At 41.4% G+C, this 20,360-nt stretch overlaps 2 protein-coding genes across 15 annotated transcripts in view; one reads left to right on the top strand and one right to left on the bottom strand.

Moving 5' to 3' along the window:
* Positions 1–14,767, top strand: part of MPPE1 (metallophosphoesterase 1) — a 121,703-nt gene extending 106,936 nt beyond the window's left edge. For all 12 annotated transcript variants that reach the window (XM_073679013.1, XM_073679015.1, XM_073679014.1 and 9 more), the window contains one exon: positions 11,869–14,767. In XM_073679013.1, coding sequence (XP_073535114.1) covers positions 11,869–12,042 — 174 coding nt within the window. In that variant the 3' untranslated portion in view covers positions 12,043–14,767. The remainder of the gene's footprint in view (positions 1–11,868) is intronic.
* GNAL (G protein subunit alpha L) overlaps positions 13,630–20,360 on the bottom strand; it is a 319,159-nt gene continuing 312,428 nt past the window's right edge. For all 3 annotated transcript variants that reach the window (XM_073679009.1, XM_073679010.1, XM_073679011.1), the window contains 3 exons: positions 19,928–20,058; positions 17,594–17,661; positions 13,630–16,556 (listed from right to left, as the gene is read on the bottom strand). In XM_073679009.1, the coding sequence (XP_073535110.1) occupies positions 16,410–16,556; positions 17,594–17,661; positions 19,928–20,058 (346 nt within the window). In that variant the 3' untranslated portion in view covers positions 13,630–16,409. The remainder of the gene's footprint in view (positions 16,557–17,593; positions 17,662–19,927; positions 20,059–20,360) is intronic.

Here is a 20,360-nt window from a genome sequence, read left to right on the forward strand (position 1 = left end):
CATGGTGCGAAATACAGGGATACTCTCCAGCAGAACTTGTTTCAGTCTGTCAGTGATTTGAGACTGGGACGGAGGTTCACCTTCCAACAAGAAAATGACCCAAAGCATACTGCTAAAGCAACACTCGATTGGATTAAGGGGAAACGTGTAAATGTTTTGGAGTGGCCTAGTCAAAGCCCAGACCTTAATCCAATTGAGAATCTGTGGTCAGAATTGAAGATTGCTCTTCACCAGAGGAAACCATCTAACTTGAATGGTGTTCGTAAGGTGATGAGCTGGGTTGGTTTGGCGCAAGACATAGCATTTACCTTTGTGGCCAAAATGTTCACTTGTGGTCTCATCTGACCATAGCACCTTCTTCCATACATTTGTGGAGTCTCCCACATGTCTCTTGGCAAACTCAGAATGAGGCTTACAAATTTTCTGTGTAAGTAAAGGCTTTTTTTCTGCCCACTCTTCCATAATGGCCACCTCTATTGTTACATTACTGGCATAGTATTGATGGAAACCAGTGGCCGAAGGAGCACGAGCAGGAACACCAAGCGGTAGTAGAAGTTCTTGGAGTTAGCAAAAGGAGTTGTAGGAAACCATACATAGATAGGTGAGAACAGTCTGTGTTAGAATGTTCAGGAGCCGGAGACTGGAACTAGGCTAACAGCTAGATACAATACTCAAGCAATGAGTGAGACATCCATGTAGCTTTAAGTAGGCCCAAACAGGACTCAAGATATATCCCACAGGTTCAGAATCTTCCATCTTTGTAAAGGGCAATTGCAGAACACAACAGCAGCCTCCAGTGGAAAGGATTGTAGCACAATTATTAAGGTGAACAATCGCAGACACTAGTGATCAAAATGTTGAAGAACAACAGGAATTCTGACACGGTGGAGTGTAGCTTATTGTGGTCGTATGGACCGATACTCCAGTCTCTGATTGGGAGCTCTGCAGATCATTCAGTTTTACCTTTTGGTCTCTGTTCTGCCTCTCTGATTAATGCCCTCGTTGCCTGGGCTGAGAGATTTGTCGGGTGGCCCTCTATTGGCAGGTTTGTTTGGTACCATGTGCTTTCCATTTGATGATAATGGATTTGATGGTGCTCCGGGGGATCATCAGAGATTGGGATATTTTTTATAACCCAACCCTAACTTGTACTTCTCAACATCTTTGTCACTGACTTGTTTGGAGATCTCCTTGGTCGTCTTGGTGTTGTTTGGTTAGTGGTGCCTCTTGATTAATGGTGGTGCAGCCTCTGAGACCTCTCAGAACAGGTGTGTATATACTGACACACCATGTGACACTTAGATTGCACACAGGTGGACTTCCTTTCACTAAGCATGTGACTTATGAAGGTAATTGTTTGCACCAGAAATTTTTAGGGGCTTCATCGCAAAAGGGGTGAATACATAATCACATGCCAATTTTTAGTTCTTTGATTCCATAAAATTAATTTATGCCTATATTCTTCTAACTTCACCAACTTAGAGCTGATGCATCACACACAAATTGGATTACAAAAATATTTAAACACAGGTTGTAATGTAACAAAAAGCCAAAGGGGTGAGAGGGGGCGAATACTTTTGCAAGCCAGTGTATATTCAAAAAAGGGAGAATGTTACTGCCACCAGTGCGGGAGGGTGGAGGTTGATATGTCACCAGTGGGGAGAGTGGATGGGGTGTGTGGCTATATTCTGGAATTAGTTAGGTGAGGGGATGGACATGCTACTAGTGAGATGGTGTGGGGGTGAGCGGTTGATCTGGTACTAGTTGAATGAGGAATATGATGCTGCTGCTACTAGTGGGCAGCATGGTGGCTCTATTACTTTGCAGCACTGGGTTCTAATCCCACCAAAGACAACATCTGCCAGGAATTTGAATGTTCTTCCCTATGTTTGCGTGGGTTTCCTACCACACTTCAAAGACATTCCGATAGGGAATTTAGATTGTGAACCCCAATGGGGACAGTGATGATGAGGTCTTTAAAGTGCTGTGGAATTAATGGTGCTATATACGTGAGCAAAATAAATGATGACTGAGGACCAGATGAGAGATGAAACCACTCCTGCTTTTTAGGGAACACATTTCCCTGCACCTGCAGCTAGGCCCAGACATATGTGGACAGTGACCGAATCTTTGTGGTTTTTGCTCTGCATGCCCACAATTTTGGATTTAAACTGAAACAACTGAGATGCAATTGAAGTATAGACTTTAAGGTTTAATTAAAGGGGTTGAACAAAAATATATCCTGTGGAATGTTTACGATTTGCAAACATTTTTCTACAAAGCCTCCTCATTTCAGGGCTCAAAAGCAATTGGATAAATATACCATATTTTTTGGACTATAAGACGCACCGGACCATAAGACGCACCTAGGTTTTAGAGGAGGAAAATAGAAAAAATAAAATTTAAGCAAAAAATGTGGTCGTGATGTCCTTTTAAGGGGGGAGGGGGTCTTCTGCTGACACTGTTATAAGGGTATTGTCCCCCAATTCTGTTAATATCCCCCATCCTGGTATATATGGCCCCCTCCTTCCTGTTATATGTGACCCTCATCCCCATCCTGATATGCAAGGCCCATGGGTGTGGTGAATATTCATGGCCTTTAATAGCAGGCACACTGACTGCCGAGCGCAGCAGGAGCAGCGCTGCGGCTATAGCGTGAGCGCTACTAGGGAGAATAAATGGTCACTGCTCTCCGCGCACGCAGTCCCGGTGTGGCGAGCAGTGACTATTCCGGCACAGAGCTGGAAGGAGAGAGGAGGTGAGAATGAAAGTTTATTTTTTTCTGTGCAGCGTGACAGGGATAAGGGGGTGCCAAGCATTCCTGGATGGGGAGCAGTGAATATTCATTTTCTTTAGTAGCGGGCACAGTGTAGGCTGCAGCAGGCGGCTGCTGCCTCCTGTGCACCGCTACTCCGCCATTGTCGCTTCCCCCACAGCCACAGTATTTATATATATCGAACTTTAAGACGCACCCCCCACTTTCGTCAAATTTTGGAGGAAAAAAGTGCGTCTTATAGTCCGAAAAATACGGTAACTTTATCATCAATAAAATGATCATTTTTAATTATCTATTTTTATGTATTTTGACACAGATGAACTACAAGAGTTGTGTACCTTCCTTGTCGTGGTGTAATGGTGTATACATTTTTTTTTATCAAAACAATGTTAACTATGTACTCGGTTATTTATATGTACTATTACAAATTATTTACTACTGGGTATTTGCTCATTTTGTGTTTATCTTAGGTCCTGCTTGTTAAATGGTCAGTGTGAATGCACTCCTATGCATTGCATTTATACCAACACGTGTTCTGGCTCAATTTTTTTGGATTAATACTTTGTAGAGAATCCTTGCAGGCAATGACTGCTGTGACAAGGTCACTGGCAGAAAACTGAAGGGGAGATACGCGTCTCTGAGACTTTTTGCTTCAGTCATGTAAAACATGGAGGTTTCTCCTGCATGTTAAGTGCAGAGAGGGTTAATTGCCAGAGCAACAAGGGCATGCTTTACAGGTGGATAGCCAAGTGCTGGGAGGGAAGCTATCCACCCTATCTCCACTCCAGGGTGTGGTTTAGGGGCTATAAAAAAAAAACAGCCTTTTGACTGTGTTCAGTATCTAGAGGCCAGCTCCAGAGAGAGGAGCTTGTGTTTGTTCCTGCTGAACCTAAACCATGTGGTTTTTGCTAATCCTGAGTGGCCGGCCGGTGATGGATTCTTTCTGATTTTGTTTTGCCATTGTGCCAGATGGACTACATTTATGTTTCATGGACTCAGATGTTTGACCTGCTACACCTCGTTCAGAAGTGGTTGCGGCCAGAGTCTTCCACTCCTGCCCAGATGGTCGAGCTGGTGGTGATTGATAGGTTCATACACTCCCTTCCTAAGTCAGTACAGACTTGGGTCGCCCAAGGCGATCCCCAGAACGCAGACGACCTCGTCTGCCTAGTAGAGAGGTACCAGGTCGTTGAGAAATTCCTCGGGAAACCGGGTATAGTCACTTCCCCGTACTGGGATACCCAAAAGGGGGCGAGTTCACCGCAGAAGGAGTTCAGAGCCACAACTGGGGGGGCGTCCCACTTCCTCTGAAGGTGCCGCAAAGACTGCTGTGAGGGATATCGTTTGGTAGCTGTGTCACAACCCTGGCCACGTAGCCGCCCGGTGTCATATGTCCCCTGATCCAATGGACTGCAGCCTAGGCAGACTGTGTTCATATTATGCTTATCCAGCCTGCAGTGTGGACGGTCAACCCGACGAGGGGCCGCAGGCATGGGCCGTGTCCATTAATGGAGTAAGGGTGCTTGGACTATTGGACTCTGGTGCCACCCTTCCCCACCAGCTGATCCCTACCAACACTGTGGGCGTCCACTGCATACATGGGAACGCCAAGAATTACCCAGTGGCCAGTGTGACAGTTGGAACAGACTGTGGCGCCCAATTCCACGTGGTCGGGGTGGTCAGGGATCTGATACATCCCGTCATATTGGGGCGCGATTTTCCCTTATTCTGGGACTTGTGGGGGAAGGGATCCAGACTGAGTCACGTGGACAAAACCCACGACCCAAGAGAAATACCCCGGTCGACATCGAAAGTAGATGAGTTCCCACTGTGTCTCCTTGCAGGTGATGAGGACGAGACTGTGACAGAGGTGGCTGACCTCCCTGAATTAGAGGTTCCCGAAGAGAACTTTCGGTCATCTCAAGTTCAGGACTTGACCTTAAAAGGAGCGTGGGACACTGTTACTGTTTGTAATGGTGTTGCTCAAGAGCCGGGGGCGGACACCAGGAACCCACACTTTGCAGTTTTGGGGAGCTATTATACCGGGTAACTAAACTAAAAGGTGAAGAGGTAGTGGAACAGCTGTTGGTTCCAGGGCCATACCGTCGGAGGGTGTTGGACATGGCCCACTCACATATTCTAGGGGGACACCTGGGGGTTGAGAAAACCCAGGAGAGAATAATGAGGAGGTTCTCTTGGCCAGGATGTTACTGTGAAATCTTAGACTATTGTAGGTCCTGCCCCACCTGCCAGATAACCGCGCCCACCTCCCATTTCCGTAGTCCACTAGTTCCACTACCAGTCATAGAGGTCCCCATTTGAGAGAATTGCTATGGACCTAGTGGGGCCCTTAGTCAAATCAGCCCGGGGCCACCAATACATTCTGGTGGTCATGGACTATGCCACCCGGTATCCGGAAGCGGTACCGCTCAGGAACTCAAGTAAGTGCATAGCCAGGGAACTTGTCCATATATTTGCCAGGACCGGTCTGCCGAAGGAGATTTTTTATTGATCAAGGGACCCTGTTCATGAGCAAGGTAATGAAGGAGCTGTGTAGGGTCCTCCAGATTACCCAGCTGCGAACTCCCGTTTACCATCGACAGACAGACGGCTTAGTAGATCGCTTTAATAAAACCCTGAAAGCGATGCTCAAGAAGGTCGTAGAGAAGGATAGACGTGACTGGGACTACCTGCTGCCGTTCCTGCTCTTTTCGATAAGGGAGGTTCCGCAAGCCTCCACCAATTTGAATCACTGTATGGACGACATTCACTAGGGCTCCTGGATATCGCTAAGGAAACCCGGGAAGTCGATCTTTCGCCCCACCAAAGCATCATTGAACATGTTGCCCAGATGCAGGAAAGAATGGCGAAAATGATGCCTATCGTGAAGGCACATCTCGTCCAGGCACATTAGGCCCAGGCAAGGGTCTATAACTGTTAGGCGAGGCAGTTCCAGCCTGGGGACCGTGTTTTGGTCCTAATCCCTACCGTCAAAAGCAAGTTCCTGGCTAAATGGCAAGGCCCGTACGAGGTGGTGGAGAAAATCAGCAAAGATAATTATAAAGTCCACCAACCTGGCCGAAGAAAGCCGCATCAAGTGTACCATGTAAATCTGCTCAAGCCGTGGCGATACCGGGAACCTGTGGAAGCAACTTGCCTGAGAGCTGCTCCCGAAGGCAAGGTGAAAGAGGTCACGATAGCAGAGACTCTATCACCGGACCAGAAGCAACAATGTCGAGAACTGCTACAGTGGAATCGTGACCTGGTCTTAGAGTTGCCGAGGTGTACTAAGGTGGTAGAGCATGGCGTGCTAACAGAGCCGCATATTCGAGTGAACCTGAAACCCTACAGGATTCCTGAAGCGCGCCTAGAGGTGATCTCAACCAAGGTGAAAAGGATGCTAGACCTCGGGGTGATGGGTTTTGGCACGAGGAAAATGGGACTCGACCATTCACTCTTCGACTCCCAACAGGGAGTGGAGGTTTTGTAATGACTACTGCAGGCTGAATGAGGTATCCAAGTGTGACGCATACTCGATGCCCCGCGTCGACTAACTCATCCAGAGGCTTGGATCGGCGAGGTATATCACCACCCTCGACCTGACGAAGGTCTACTGGCAGATCCCCATGTTTCAGACGGCCAAGGAGAAGACTGTATTGGAAACACCCATCAGGGGCCGAGAAAGTACTCGGATGCCGTTTGGACTGCAGGGGGCCCCAGCCACCTTCCAGAGGGCTATGGATCGAATCCTAGCCCCACTTAAGAAGTATGCCGCAGCCTACCACAAGTCTATTATGATAAACTTACATTAATGGGGTTTTCCGTAAAATTGAATCCCCAAGCAGTTTGAGGTAAAAAAAAAACAAAAAAAACAACACAAAAACAAACACCTTTACTCACTCTACTTAGGTTCATCGCTGAATCTTCGCTGTAGCTCCCAGTGTTTGTTACCAATAACTGAGCTTAGCAGCTGTGCGCATGTAACCCTGCATGAGCCATTGAACTCATGGATTGGCTGCAGTGCTGTCGATGTGACATCATTGCAGCAGAGACTCAGGGCCTGACCTGGGGAGCTTGAATAAAGGTTTTTTTTTTCTCAAGAAAATGCACTTAGGGACAAAACTTTTCTGTAAATGAGAAAACCCAAATAAAGGGAACCTGTCATCTGAAATTAACCGGCAGATATTGGGTTAATCTGCAGGTTAATAGAGTTGCGGCTCTGTGCATAGAGAGGAGCGGCAGTAATACCGCTCCCTGCACTGACTGACAGGCTAGTCTAAGGATGAGCCGGCTGTCAGTTAGTCAATGCCGGAGAGCGGTGACTGAAACCATGCCAGCCCATGACTGGAAGCTGAATAAAGTTCATTTACTCCCCGCAGCCGGGCTGTCAGTGCAGGCGCTGCACGGTGTGAGAACACGATTTACCTGCAGATTAGCCCCATATCTGCATGTTAATTGTGCTATTTCACATGATAGGTTCCCTTTAAATTAACAAATTATATCTGGAAGGATCACTTGTCTACTGCAAAAATGATACACATCTTATGATTTCTACCTGGTATATGTAAGTTAAGGTGCACAATTTATGATTTATTACATTTTTGTAGACTTTTATGTTGATGCCAATCCTGTTAGATGCAGTTATTGCTGCACAAGGGGATCACATCGGATACTGAAAGCAAAATGATCACATACTTTTGCAACCTGCAGCCATGTGATATTGCATCATTTTCCTCATTTAGAATATGTCCAATATTTGTTACTGATATACTTTATTTGATCTCTGTACTTTTATGACTTGTGTGAAAATCGGATGCAGCTTTAAGTCTAGGTTTCTGCAGAAATATGGAAATTTCTGAAGGTTTCACAAATTTTCAAGCACCATTGTATAAGCTAAGAAATGCCTCCAATTTATACAATAAAAAGGAGATTGAATGATGCCTAATAGTGGCACCTGGAAATTGTTATGGAATCCATACATCAAATGCATTCTTAGCTTGCATTTTATGCGATCATATGCTATGGATGACTTATGCATTTAACTATTAAACAGATGCGTTAATATGGCATAAACCATGAATAGCTCAAAGTATCTGCTAAATGGATACCTGTAAAAGCTGCCTTTGTATCAGTCACCTAAAAAGAAAAAACATACCTTTACCTAATAGGTTTTGTGTTGTTTTTTTTTTTCGGGACCCCTTGGAATGGAAGAGCTTACTCTTATGTCATTCCATTCCTTTCAGTTTGCTTTATACTTGCTAGACAAGAGGCCAAGAGGAAACCCTTCAGGCCATCATTGAACAACAGAGCGCTATGGACATGGCTTTCTCTTGCATGTAAATGGGGGTTGCAGAAATCATTCACATGCATGGGATGTGGATCACTGATGGATTTGACACAAATGCTGGCTTTGAATTTGGGCTGAAGCCGATGTCAATTCTCACACATTTGACCATACACAGAACAGATTTCATGCTCCCAAAAACAACTTTCGGCTGTGTAAGGAGGCTATAAACTGCTACTTTCTATCAGCCGAGGCTTTCTTTATTGAAATAAGACTTGTTCAGCCAAACTGAATTCATGGTTATGGGGAAGAGATCAGCAGCCGGCAGATTCTTCTTTAGAGAAAGCAGTAGGACCCGGTTATAAATCATCTGGCCAACAAGGTCAAGGAGAGTTAACTGGTGGTCGCTTCCTCTGATTACAGTTTTAAGCTGGGGCTACATGGCGAGGAAAAACCAGTTCTCTCATAAGTCACACAACCAAAAAACATTTGTGCAACTTGCGACTGAAAATCCAACAACACATCTGAAAACTTATGCAACTGTGTCACATCCTGATCATGTGATTGTTACACAGCTCTGATAACTGTGGTGCAATTAGCTAAGCACTTGTATTGTGGTTATATCACCAGGACAGATTTTTCCACTCATATTAAGCTAGTATTGAATGACAGCAAGCTGCCATCTTTAAACTTAGAATGAATTTATAGTATATATTTATTTACTGAAACTATAATAAACCTTTAAACGACCACTGTCGTAAGTTAACAAACTTGGCATAAATAAATGATATGGAATATAAGAAACTTTAATATTCAGTATCTTATTAAAGAAATCTACTTCTCCTTCCCACCTAAACTCACTATCCACTCTGGAAAAACAGCTTAAATTCACGTTCCAAGCAAGATGGACTGCCAGTGTGAGTTTTAAGGTTCCAAGTAATACAGTTTTTGGAGTGAGAAAAGCAGAGCTATGCGGATTGTGCTGAAGTTAGTGAGTTAGCTCATCCTAGCTCTGGATTTACAGCTACATTAGTATTTCTGTGTAATGTCCTCCATGCTGCAGCAAATGTCTTAAACAGTTAAAGAAGAGTAGAAATTCCATATGTTCCTGTGTATAGTAGACATCATAGCAGCTAGTTTCCACCCAGTAGTTCAGACCGAATTGAAAACTGGAGAAAGAGCTTGCAGAGGGAAATACTGGTAAAAAAATGAATGATATAACAGCAGATTGATTCGTGGCGAACCCCTTCCCGACGTCTAACGTACATGTGTGGCGCAGGTTGAGGGCTCAGATGCTAAGCCTACCCCATACCTGGGAGATAATGGCTGAGTGTCACAGCCAGGATCTGCCTATAACCCTTTGCTGCTACTGTTAACCTGTTAAACGCTATAGTCAATCTGTGACAGCAGCATTAACAGTGCAGCGGCATGGGGGCACATCGTTCCATACGCCCATTGATGGCCCCACGAGGAGGTCACATGGTGACTATGGGTTGCTATAGCAGCCTGTGGTCTGTGGAAGACCCCCTTCCCATGCCTGCCATCACGGAGCTCTGTTGAAATGCAGACTGAAATATTGATGTATAAAGTACAAATGATTGCATGATCACAGGTTTAAATCCTCTGAGAGGACTAACAAATTCAATAAAAAGAAAAAAAAAAGTTTTAAACAAATAAGAAAATTTTTTTTTTTTTTTGTATAACCCACCTTTTTCACCCCACTAACAATAGATCTAAAATAAATACATATGTGGTGTCTCCACGTCCATAAAAGTCCAATCTAAGAAAAAAAGAAAATTAAAGAAGTTGTGCACTACTTTATATTATTCCCCCAATGTATCCCCCTGGGAACCCCAAGACTTTTTGCAGATAATGCCTTCCCAGCATCAACCGTGCGCTTTCCTAATGAATGGGGAGAGCGCGCGGTGGATGCCGTGTATGACGCGGGGGTAACCCTCCCACAGCCTGGCATCCACCTGGAACGCGGAAGACAAAGACCCCCTGCTGCTGCCAGCACTTGTCGTGACATCAGCGGATGTCAGCGCCGGCTGCAGCCGGGGGTCACGTGATACCTGTGAGCTGCCAGTGATAGCGCTGCTCACAGGCATTATCTGCAATGGAAGGTATTTACCCCCCCCCAATGTATCCCCCTGGGAACCCTAAGACTTTTTGTAATCTAAAGTAGTGGACAACCCCTTTAAGCAACCTGATCGGGATTTTTTTTGGTCACCAATGTTGCAAGAAAAAAAGAAAAAAGTGCAATAATAAGGGTAAAAAATGTCATATCTATGTAAAAATGGTATCAGTAAAACAGCTCGCCCCGCAAGCCCTCACACAGCTCCATCAACGGAAAATGAAAACGTAACAGATCTCTGAACATGGGACACAATCAAAAACATTTTTCACAAAATAAAGTCAGAATGGCTTTTTTTTTTTGGGACACACTTGGAATTTTTTTTGCCAGTAGACTGCGAGGTAAAATGAATGGCGCCAGTCAAAAGTACAACACATCCTGTAATAAAGAAAACCCCAAAAAAAAAACCTCATATGTCTATGTGGATTAGGGGAAAAGTTATGGCTCTTGGAAGGGGAGGAGAGACAGAAACAGAATGACCATGTCAGGAAGGAGTTAATGAACTGGGACCTGAGAAACACCAACAGGATCTGCTCCAGTATATCATAGGCAGAAGTGGCCGGATAGGATACAGGATTGTATAACAGTAGCTATTAAAAAATGATAGCCTGACCTACAAGTCTGCAGTCATTCTGTGTGACTGCAGACTTGTGAACTCTCACATCACGCACACTGCACACTGCGCACTGTCAGAATTTTCCGGCGTACTCCCTGTTGCCAGTCTCGCTCAATACACTTGCATTGAATGAGGCCATGCCCATCCAATCAGAATGTGGCTGGGAGTATACATATCACATACCTACGGTCACATGACCACCCTTCCCGGCCCTGCAGAATCCTCAAACTGTGTGCGATGTGAAGGTTCACAAGTCTGCAGTCACAGACTACAGTTTAAGACCAGCCAACTCCTTTTAAAGCCCCTTCATTCTGCCACAACTCCCACCATGTTTTGTCTTAAAGAGTAACAGTTATTTTAATTTTTATTTTATAAATCAATAGTACACATGAAAATAAGCAACTTTGTAATATATCTTATCAGAGATAATGATCTGGGCTGGTCATTAATTCTCAAAATTCTAGGTAGGAGAAGGGAGAAGTTGTAGACAGAGCTCCTCCTCCCATTTCCATAGAATTATATCAGGAATAACTGCCATCTTCTATATCAGGTGAAATGTGTATTCAGTGAAGACAGATTGTTACATTACTGTGAATTGACAATTTTGAGAATAAAAGATCAGTCCTAGAGGAAAAAGTAGTAGATTTCTATGATGATATATATTACAAAGTTGCTTATTTTCAAGTACATTATTGATTTATGAAATAAAATGATGGTTACACTTTTAACAGATTCACGTTACAGTGCAGTTGACAATAGCATTTGTTGTCTTTCGGATCTGCGTTAGTTATGTATTTTTTTTTATTATGTGGATTGATATTTTGGGTATTTCAGAATCAGTGACAAGTTTTTCAAAGATTATATTAACAGTAAACTAGTGCCAGATGCCTTGGCATATGCTGTGCACAACTGTATATTTTTACCCATTTAGAGACTGAAGATTTTGTTTTTATAGTGGTTGCTTTATACATTTCACTGGATATGAATGTTAAAAAAAACAGCAGGGTAAGTGGAACGGCTTGGGGCTTTATACTTCATGCTTCTCTCCTCTTTTCCAGGGATTGATAACAGATGAAAATTTTTCCCTTGAAAAATGCTTTTTACCAACAGAGAACACGGTCATCTACATCTACTGTGTAGCTGGAGCGCTGCTTTGTCTCTGTGCAGCAATATTTTGGTTGCCACTGAATTTTTTAAAATCACTTTACACCACAAAACAAAAGCCGGTGTAATGTTCCATTATATCAAGTCTGAGCTTACTTTTCTCTACAATAGACCAGTGCATTTTACAAATATATATTTATTAAATTATGTACCTGTACAATGTGATTGTTACCTATAAAGTAAGAAAAGAAAATTCTTTCATTGATGTAACAGCCGCAGCACAGCCGATATCTGCCCATTGTGCTGGGACTCTCAGATCATCTGATGGACAGCGTTCTTCTTCATTGCTGAAGCCAATGTGAAGATCCGTGCTCAGTGTCGGAGATTCTTTTTAGTGGAATATATGTGGTTGTTGATACTTATTTTGTATATTCAGTTTGGTTAAAAATGATAAATAACATTCCAGGATTATTTTTTTTTTAATAGATCTTGAGCAGTCCTAGCCATTTATAGGGGGGTTTAGCCAGAGGAAAAGGACATTGTGATTTTGTCAACTAACTTGTGATAAAATTTACAAACATGATCTATTGGGACCGATACATAAAAATAATTATTTGTCAAAAAAAGTTATCGGTCTATTGGATTTTATGTGATTTTGATACATTTTGAGCACTCTTCCAGACTTTCTTCAGTTACCATCGCATGTAAAATACCACATGACACCTCCCAATGCATGGGTACACAGAAAGATGGCAACTAAGAGGACTGATGGTAATCAACAAATCTGAAATAATATAGCCGAGCAGTGTTAAATGACATGCTGCCCGTCAGCGTTCGCCTAATAGCCTGTGTGCACTAGCCGATTGCACGTCAGATGCAGACTGAATGATGTGTGATAGATTGTTCTCGGAAAGACAGATCCTGTTTCCATTGAAGGATGTGCTGCCAGGAACAATGATCTTTTCGGTAAACTGAAAGATCATCTCACCCGACGAATGTCTTTTTTTTTTTTTTCTTTTGCTTGTAGAGAACATAGGAGAGTTTCTGTGTATGAAGGAGTCGGGAAAGATTGCTGCCAACTGAACCATTGTTTGTCTGACAGCCATCTATTGTGTGTGGGGCCCCTTGAAAGACTTGTAACCGCTGTTATTGCAATAGTAACTTTAGACAATGTACATGTTATCTCTGACAAAGATCATCTAAACTCACATATAGAAAACACCCAAGTATAAAATATAAAGCAGTGTAGTAGTTACTAAAAAGGACATGCCTTATTGCTACAGCAGTTCTTTCTTTGTATGTGTGTATACCTATTATATACACACACACACACACACATATATAGTATTGTACCACAACTTTTTTCTTTTTACGAGAACATTTGCATAAGTTATTCAAGTTTGAGAAATATATTCACACATCAACTCTATAATATTTAAAATAAACCAGCTTTCTAATGTGTCTCTTTATTAAAAGAGAGAAATTAAAATGTCATCTTGTAATTTATCAGGCTAGACAGAGATTTCAATCTTTTTGTTTCCCCTCCTCCTCTTCAACAACATCATGTTACCACCTGGCACAATGACAGCCGCTGCCGCTGTGATAAAAGTAGGAAAGCTTTACCCAGTGCGGCCATAGTATCGCTTTCATGAAACATTCACAGTATTCTTGTGGCAATTGTGTGAATACTAAATCCATGTTGCAAAAAAAAATAAAAAAAAAAAATGATCAAATGATTTTCTAAAATAAATCTTTAAAGTTTTAAACAAATCCTTGGTTCCAACTGAAACACAAATGGATTCCAATATTATTATTTTTTTTTTTAAAGCTGAGACTCCACTTCCTCCAGCGCCTGCACATAAAAACATAGGGAAAACAAAACAAAAAAAAGGCATGTTTGCTGCAACAACTGGTCATTGTAGGACCTTATTTGTAAAGGTAAGTGGTTAATTTGCATAATTTATAATTTTTTTGTTTCATTTTTTTCTTTTTTTGTACTAAAGAGCATTTCCGTCTTTTTATATAAACCAGAAAAAAAACTAAATTCTACAGATAGTTCCTACCCGCAGTCACAGCTGCAGGCAAGTTTTGACATCAAGCTGTACAGCGCAATCAAAAACATACTTACATATTAGCTCATTTTACAGGTACAGCCATAATCAAGGCACAAAGATCTTCTACAAGTATTATTTTTTTTCAATAAAGTTGTACAAAATAATATTACATTTTACATCTGTACATTATAATAAACCAGCAGTTAAACAAAATTGAAAAGAAAAAAAAAAATCTATATAGAGGACTAACGCCCAGTAATGATCTAAGGCTAAAAAGATCATCTGTGGACAGAACGCATAATATCAGTGAGGGTGGCAATTGTTTGTTTTTTTTCATATATATACACTTTATATATATATAGTTTTATCTTTTTTTTCTTCTCTTTTCTGCCTTGACGTGAGAGGCTGAAAGCAGCTGCAGTTTGAATGCCTGAGGTGTGCAGAAACACTTAGCCACAATACACCATAAAAAATAAAAGGTAAAAAAATTGCTTGACTTTGCCTCTTCATTACCTAGTCTATGTACTGTCCCAGAAACATTCTTTCAACTCCTCCGTGTCACAAAAGGCCTGCAGCCCACTGCTCTGCAATGTCTTACAAGCCTCTCCATTCCCCTGAAGGCGTAAAGAGCAGAGGTCACTTTACCAGTTGACCTGCAACTCAACAAATGCTGAAACTTGTGACATTAATAAATATTTCTGGTGCTGCTACATTGTGTGTGTAGTTCCTCGACAGTTGTTAATTTTTTTTTCTTTTTTTTTTTTTACCTGATACAAAGTGCATTATTTCATTTTTCCTCCATCAAGTACTCTTCAGTGTCATGTTAAAGAAAAATAGCTATAATAAAATAAAGTAAACCCACACAGGGATAAGTCTGAGCATAGTGCCATCTAAAAGATGGGTACAATTTGCAAGGGCAAGAGCCCATAAGTTTAAAAAAAAAATAAAAAAAAAAATGCTAGAACAGAGGTAGCCCAAGGCTTAGTGGAATGGTATTAAATCTTTCTTGTTCAGAGAGCCATTTAAAGCAAAGCTACTATTAAAAAAATATTTGTCCCTTCTCTGTAGAAGAGGTCAGACTCTTCGTCAGTATTATATTAAAATCAGCACATCTCATCCTTACTCCAGAGGGGTGACTTCGTTTTTCCCTGGCTCTAAAATATGTTTATCCTTATATAATTTATTTCTCTTTCTGTCTATATATCCATATATATTTTATATCAACGTTTAATAACATGAACTTTAGAAAGGTGCAGTCTGTGATATAAAAACAAACAAAAAAAACCAAACCTTGATATTGCCTCTCAGGACATTGCATCGCTAGCTCATCTCTGCATTTTCAATCTGGGATACTTCACAGACCGCTATGTAACAGTTTTCTAAATAATTAGGAGTGCGTAGAGGGATGGTTATTTCTTCCCATTGGAAAATAAAATAATTCATGTGTTTTCCTGTCAAACCCGTCCACCAAACGGGTCTGCAAACTTTTTGCAGACTCGATCGCAGCACAATCCAGTGGCGATTGCTCAATGAGAACATGAAGCTTCATCTTTGCTTTTTCAGCACAAAACTTTCAGGAACCACATTCCTTTCCACAATGTATACACGCCAAAGTGTTTCCATTTTGTGAAGTGAACGGACGGCAAACCAGTCCAGTTCACGAGAAACGAAGCATGACGTGCAACATTCTGCAGTGATGTCACCAGATCCTTGTGAATCAATAGCATAAATAGATTAGCTCTGTCCACAAAATGTGTAGACTACATATCTTATAGGCACATTTTAAAAGATACCAACACCCCCTAGGAATTTAGGGTGATCTTGTAGTATTGAGTGTAACTGTACCCGGGATGTAATGTGGTCACTCTATGAACATTAGTCCCTTTTAGCAGGAGGGGATATGAGAAGCATCTGCCCATTGCATGCTCAGCCTAGCTAGAAGAGGCGTGCAAGAATTCTTCAGCTGGCAAAGCTGCAGAATTGACAGTATGGGGCACACTATATATGTGAAGTTAGAATTGGGGGCTACCTTATGATCCCGCCTTTTACAAAAGTGGCAGCGAAAGTGAGAAGTGCTAGATTTACTAAGGATACACAAGTTGCAAAAGCTTAACTCTATGCTCTGATAAAAGGCCAATAGGTTTCCTAGTTACGGGAGTGAGCAGCACTGGTTTAGTGGAATGATATATATATATATATATAAAAAAAAAAAAATTGTGAGACAAAACAAGGACAGAAAATGCCCTCTCTCATAAAACACAAAAGTTGGGGGGGGGGGGGGGGGGGGGGACCCTTTCTGAACAAAAATATCAAAATAAAAGGGTAGAAGCCTAGAAAAAGTGCGCTGTGGGGATGTTCCACCCTGTGTGGAGCAATACAGAGGAAAGAGACAGAGAAAAGTAGCAAAGTATTTAAAACCACAGGCTCCACGGTGAGAACGATTACAAGAGTTCATATTGGCGGAGGTGCATTCTCTGGATGATATCTCGACAGTCATTGAAAACTCTGCGAATGTTCTCCGTGTCTACGGCACAGGTAAAATGTGGGTAGCAGTAATGTCTTCCATCGCCACTTGCCGTGCTTATCCTCTGCGCAAACAAAAACAAAATGCCTCTTTTTAGATGCTCAAGTTAACGTCATTAATATTTTCAAAAACACAAATGCATAATAACAAACTGTGATTCTAATGTTCTGCAGAATAAAAGCTTAGATCATTGCAGACATTTTAGACTCTCCACAAAGCAGACTAGTTTTCTCAATATTCTCCAATAACATGTACTTTACTTTACTAAAGCATTTTCATACTCTGAGCTGCTTTTCTCATCTGGTGGCGGTGGGGGGTCAGTTGCTTGTCTGCCTGTTTCTGCTACGTACAAAGCTGTAATGTAACAAACAGGATCTTTGCACTAATTGGGCCGGCTTTTCAATACAAGGTTTGCAAAATGATTATATTCTCTAATAGGTAAATGATGCTCTGCCAGAGAGAAAGCAGGATATAGGACCACCCAATATGAGTAGGTTATGATACAATTTGGATTACTTGGTCTGGACATTGGAATAAGAGATCGTTCAGATGAGCCTATTTTTTAGAAAAATGCAAGTGAATGGGGCAGCTCAAATGAATGTTTTTTACATGTGGACCCAATGATCTATAATATATATATATTAAAAAAAAAAAAAGAAAAGAATCACAGCAAGCACGACTTGTCCAATAAACTCATTGGTGAGAAAAAAAATATATATACACAGACCCAATACTTACGGAATCTGTTTTTATGCATACATTGCAACAATTAACTACTGTATTTGTATAATTTTTTTAAATTGTTCTTGTACAAATACATATGTAAAAAATGGCCATACTTATTAGAATATGGATATAAAAAAAGTTTTTTTTTTAATGAAACCCGGTCCAAAAGTTGGCTTTAAGAAGTGACCAGGATAATAATTTGTGGAACTTGTGAGGAACTTAAAGATTTTTTTTTATCATATGCCTCCACCTATATTCTTCTTTTAGGTTACATAAACATTTCATATTCAATAGATGTGTGATTGTGATACAGTTAACACTGAACTTCATTAGTGTGCGAAAATAAGAGCTTAAACAAGTACCAAAATAACTTACTAAAAATTCATCTCTAATGAAAAACTTGGCCCTCGTCACTTTGGGATCTTCTCCTGCGTCTGGTATTGCTGCAACAAAGAATTAAACAGTTTAGTATAATAAACGCAGAAAAATGCAGATTCCAAAAACCAAACAGAAAAATCACAGTGAATGTCTAGTCCCATTCGCTCAGCTGATTTACTTCCAAAACGTGTACAGACCATATGGGTCTAATTCCCCGTCATGCCCAAATGAATTACTGATAAACCTTGTGAGATAACAAACTTGTGGCCTACATTGGATAAGGCTCGTATAAGAGTTGTTTTTGCATATTTTTCTTACAACTCATTTATGTGAATAGCCAAGGATCAGCATTGCATTCATGTCAGTCTTTTTTGCCATCTTTGCACTTTATTATGAAGTACCGTAATAAATACAACAAATAAGACACAGCTAAAACCCATTGTGTTTTAATCTATGAGAGTATGCTTAGCACTTTTTAAAAATAAAACAATTTTTAACTGACTATGTTGGGGTTCAGATCTCCATGATGTTTTTCCCACCTTTATGTATATTTTTATATCTGGAGTCCTCATCAATTCAGTGGAAGCAGCTCTGGATCAAAACTCTTCCAATTTCTACACTCTTGAAAAAGTTTTCTGGAAAGCATTTTCCACTGCACACCAGACTGGCAGCAAGCCCTCTTAAGGATTCCTTACATAAGTGATCGCTAGTGTCGTGTCTATCTGCACAACCTCACCAGGTGAGAAAATGCCCATCACCTCGACATACTGCCACATTTACTACGCTTAGATAGTGCTCCTTTCTTCCCCTCCCCTTCATTTCCAGGTTATTTAAAAAAAAAATTGTGATTTTCCAAAAAGTGTTGGTCCTATGGTTCTCCCAGGCCACAGTAGCTTGCATAAGAGCGGTCACGCACCAACTCCAGGAACCCAAGGATGGGGTTGCCAGGGATGCTATCGGCCATCGTGCCCTGGTAATACACCATCATACACGCACTGGACTTTTATACAACACAGACTCGTGGATGTTCATATATCCTTTACTGGACTTTGGGTCTGCATATGTCTAACCCATAATGACTTCATAAACCACTATCTAATCCCACTAGCGTACATTTTTCCTCCAGCACTAATCAGCCTATATATCAGTGACTTACCGCCATTTTATTCCCACCTGATTACCAGTGTTGTTATGCCACTCCGTTCTATATACAACTACACTCACTCCAGCTATGTGTACCAACAAGGTTGCATTCTATTATTGAGAAATATATGGCATTTCAGTTGTGTGTAAAGGTGCTCAAGTAGGGTTTCCAGCCCGTAACTAGTGAAGATATAACTTGGCACTCTGACAGTACTGTGGTGAATATAGAGTTAGTTTATTTAGCAATCTTTTAGTTAAACTTTTTTGGTCCCACAATTTGGACCTTCGTCAGAACAAAAAAGGATATAGGAACCTCTAGTTCGTGACCTGGGAGGAGATTCCTGTCCAGTCCTGTCTGGGAACACTGTGTCCTGTCCAGTATAGAATAGATAACCCAAGAGGTGGAAGACAATATCCAGGCTATTGTGAAGGGGTGTGTGGAGGACAGGGTGACCTGATTGCTGTTGGCAGGATGGGTACCATAAGAGTAAGCGACTAGGTGTGCCACTCATATCGCTGGTGCGTCGCACACCTAGGCTCCATCTCTTATCTGTGGACAGGACACAGTCTGTGTGCAGCAACTGGAATCTCCTCCCAGATCACGCTTCTTATATTCTTTTTTTGTTCTGACGAAGGTCCAAATTGTGGGACCGAAAACATTTAACTAAAAGACTACCAAATAAACTAACTCTATATTCAACCGCAATACTTTGAGTGCCAAGTTATGCATTCTTTTATTAGTTTTCCTATATCTTGTACGTGATACTGCACAGGGCTCATATTCGACCACCGCTGCTCCTATACCCTTCCTTTAGAGGTGCTAGTGCATATTTTCAGAGTACAAGAACATTGTATCAGTTTTACTTCTTTCTTTTGGAGAAGGTGGAATCTCATCAGAGACAATGGTGACATACCACGGGCATATGCCACCAATGTTTGGTAGATGGAGGCTGACCGCTGGTGTGTATGCTTATCGGCTGAACAAAATCGTTTGCGATACTTGGAAAGTGTTTTGCTTCTTCTTCCCATAATGGTTTATCCTCTGTTTTTATTGGGGGCTGCATGGAAAATCATAATAGCCAACATCTATCATATCCAACAAGGTAAATGCGTATATCTCACAGAAGTGAATTGTAGTGACTGATTAACTCTAAGCTCTTAGTTTGGTACACATTGACTTTTTCTTACCATCATCGGGTACAGTGTATCGCACGTATTCCGGGAAGTAATCTTCTATTTTTGATTTCCCTGCCAAGACTTTTTCAGCCAGCATATCTTGTTTGTTCAAAAATAAAATTACAGATATAGTCCGTAACCACCTGTCGACATATAAAACATTTGTGAGTGAGAGTAAGCATATCTGCACCAAGGTCCTACCTGAAATACTTATTATGAAGACCACAACGGGAATACCCATCAAGGAGCAACAGTGGTGTTTCGAGGACACATAGCATAACAAAATCTCACAACTACAACTCCACAATTTCAGAGTAAATTTCACACCTTTGTATTTCTGGTGTGCCAATCCCTTGGCTCAGATAATTTCTGGTATACTATGTATTCTTACATTTGTCTTTTGATCAGATTACATTTTTGAAAGATACAGTACAGCCAATCCCAC

This window comes from Phyllobates terribilis, unplaced genomic scaffold (assembly GCF_046119375.1).
Source record: "Phyllobates terribilis strain yellow unplaced genomic scaffold, ASM4611937v1 Scaffold_4__5_contigs__length_816908805, whole genome shotgun sequence".
NCBI lineage: Eukaryota > Metazoa > Chordata > Amphibia > Anura > Dendrobatidae > Phyllobates > Phyllobates terribilis.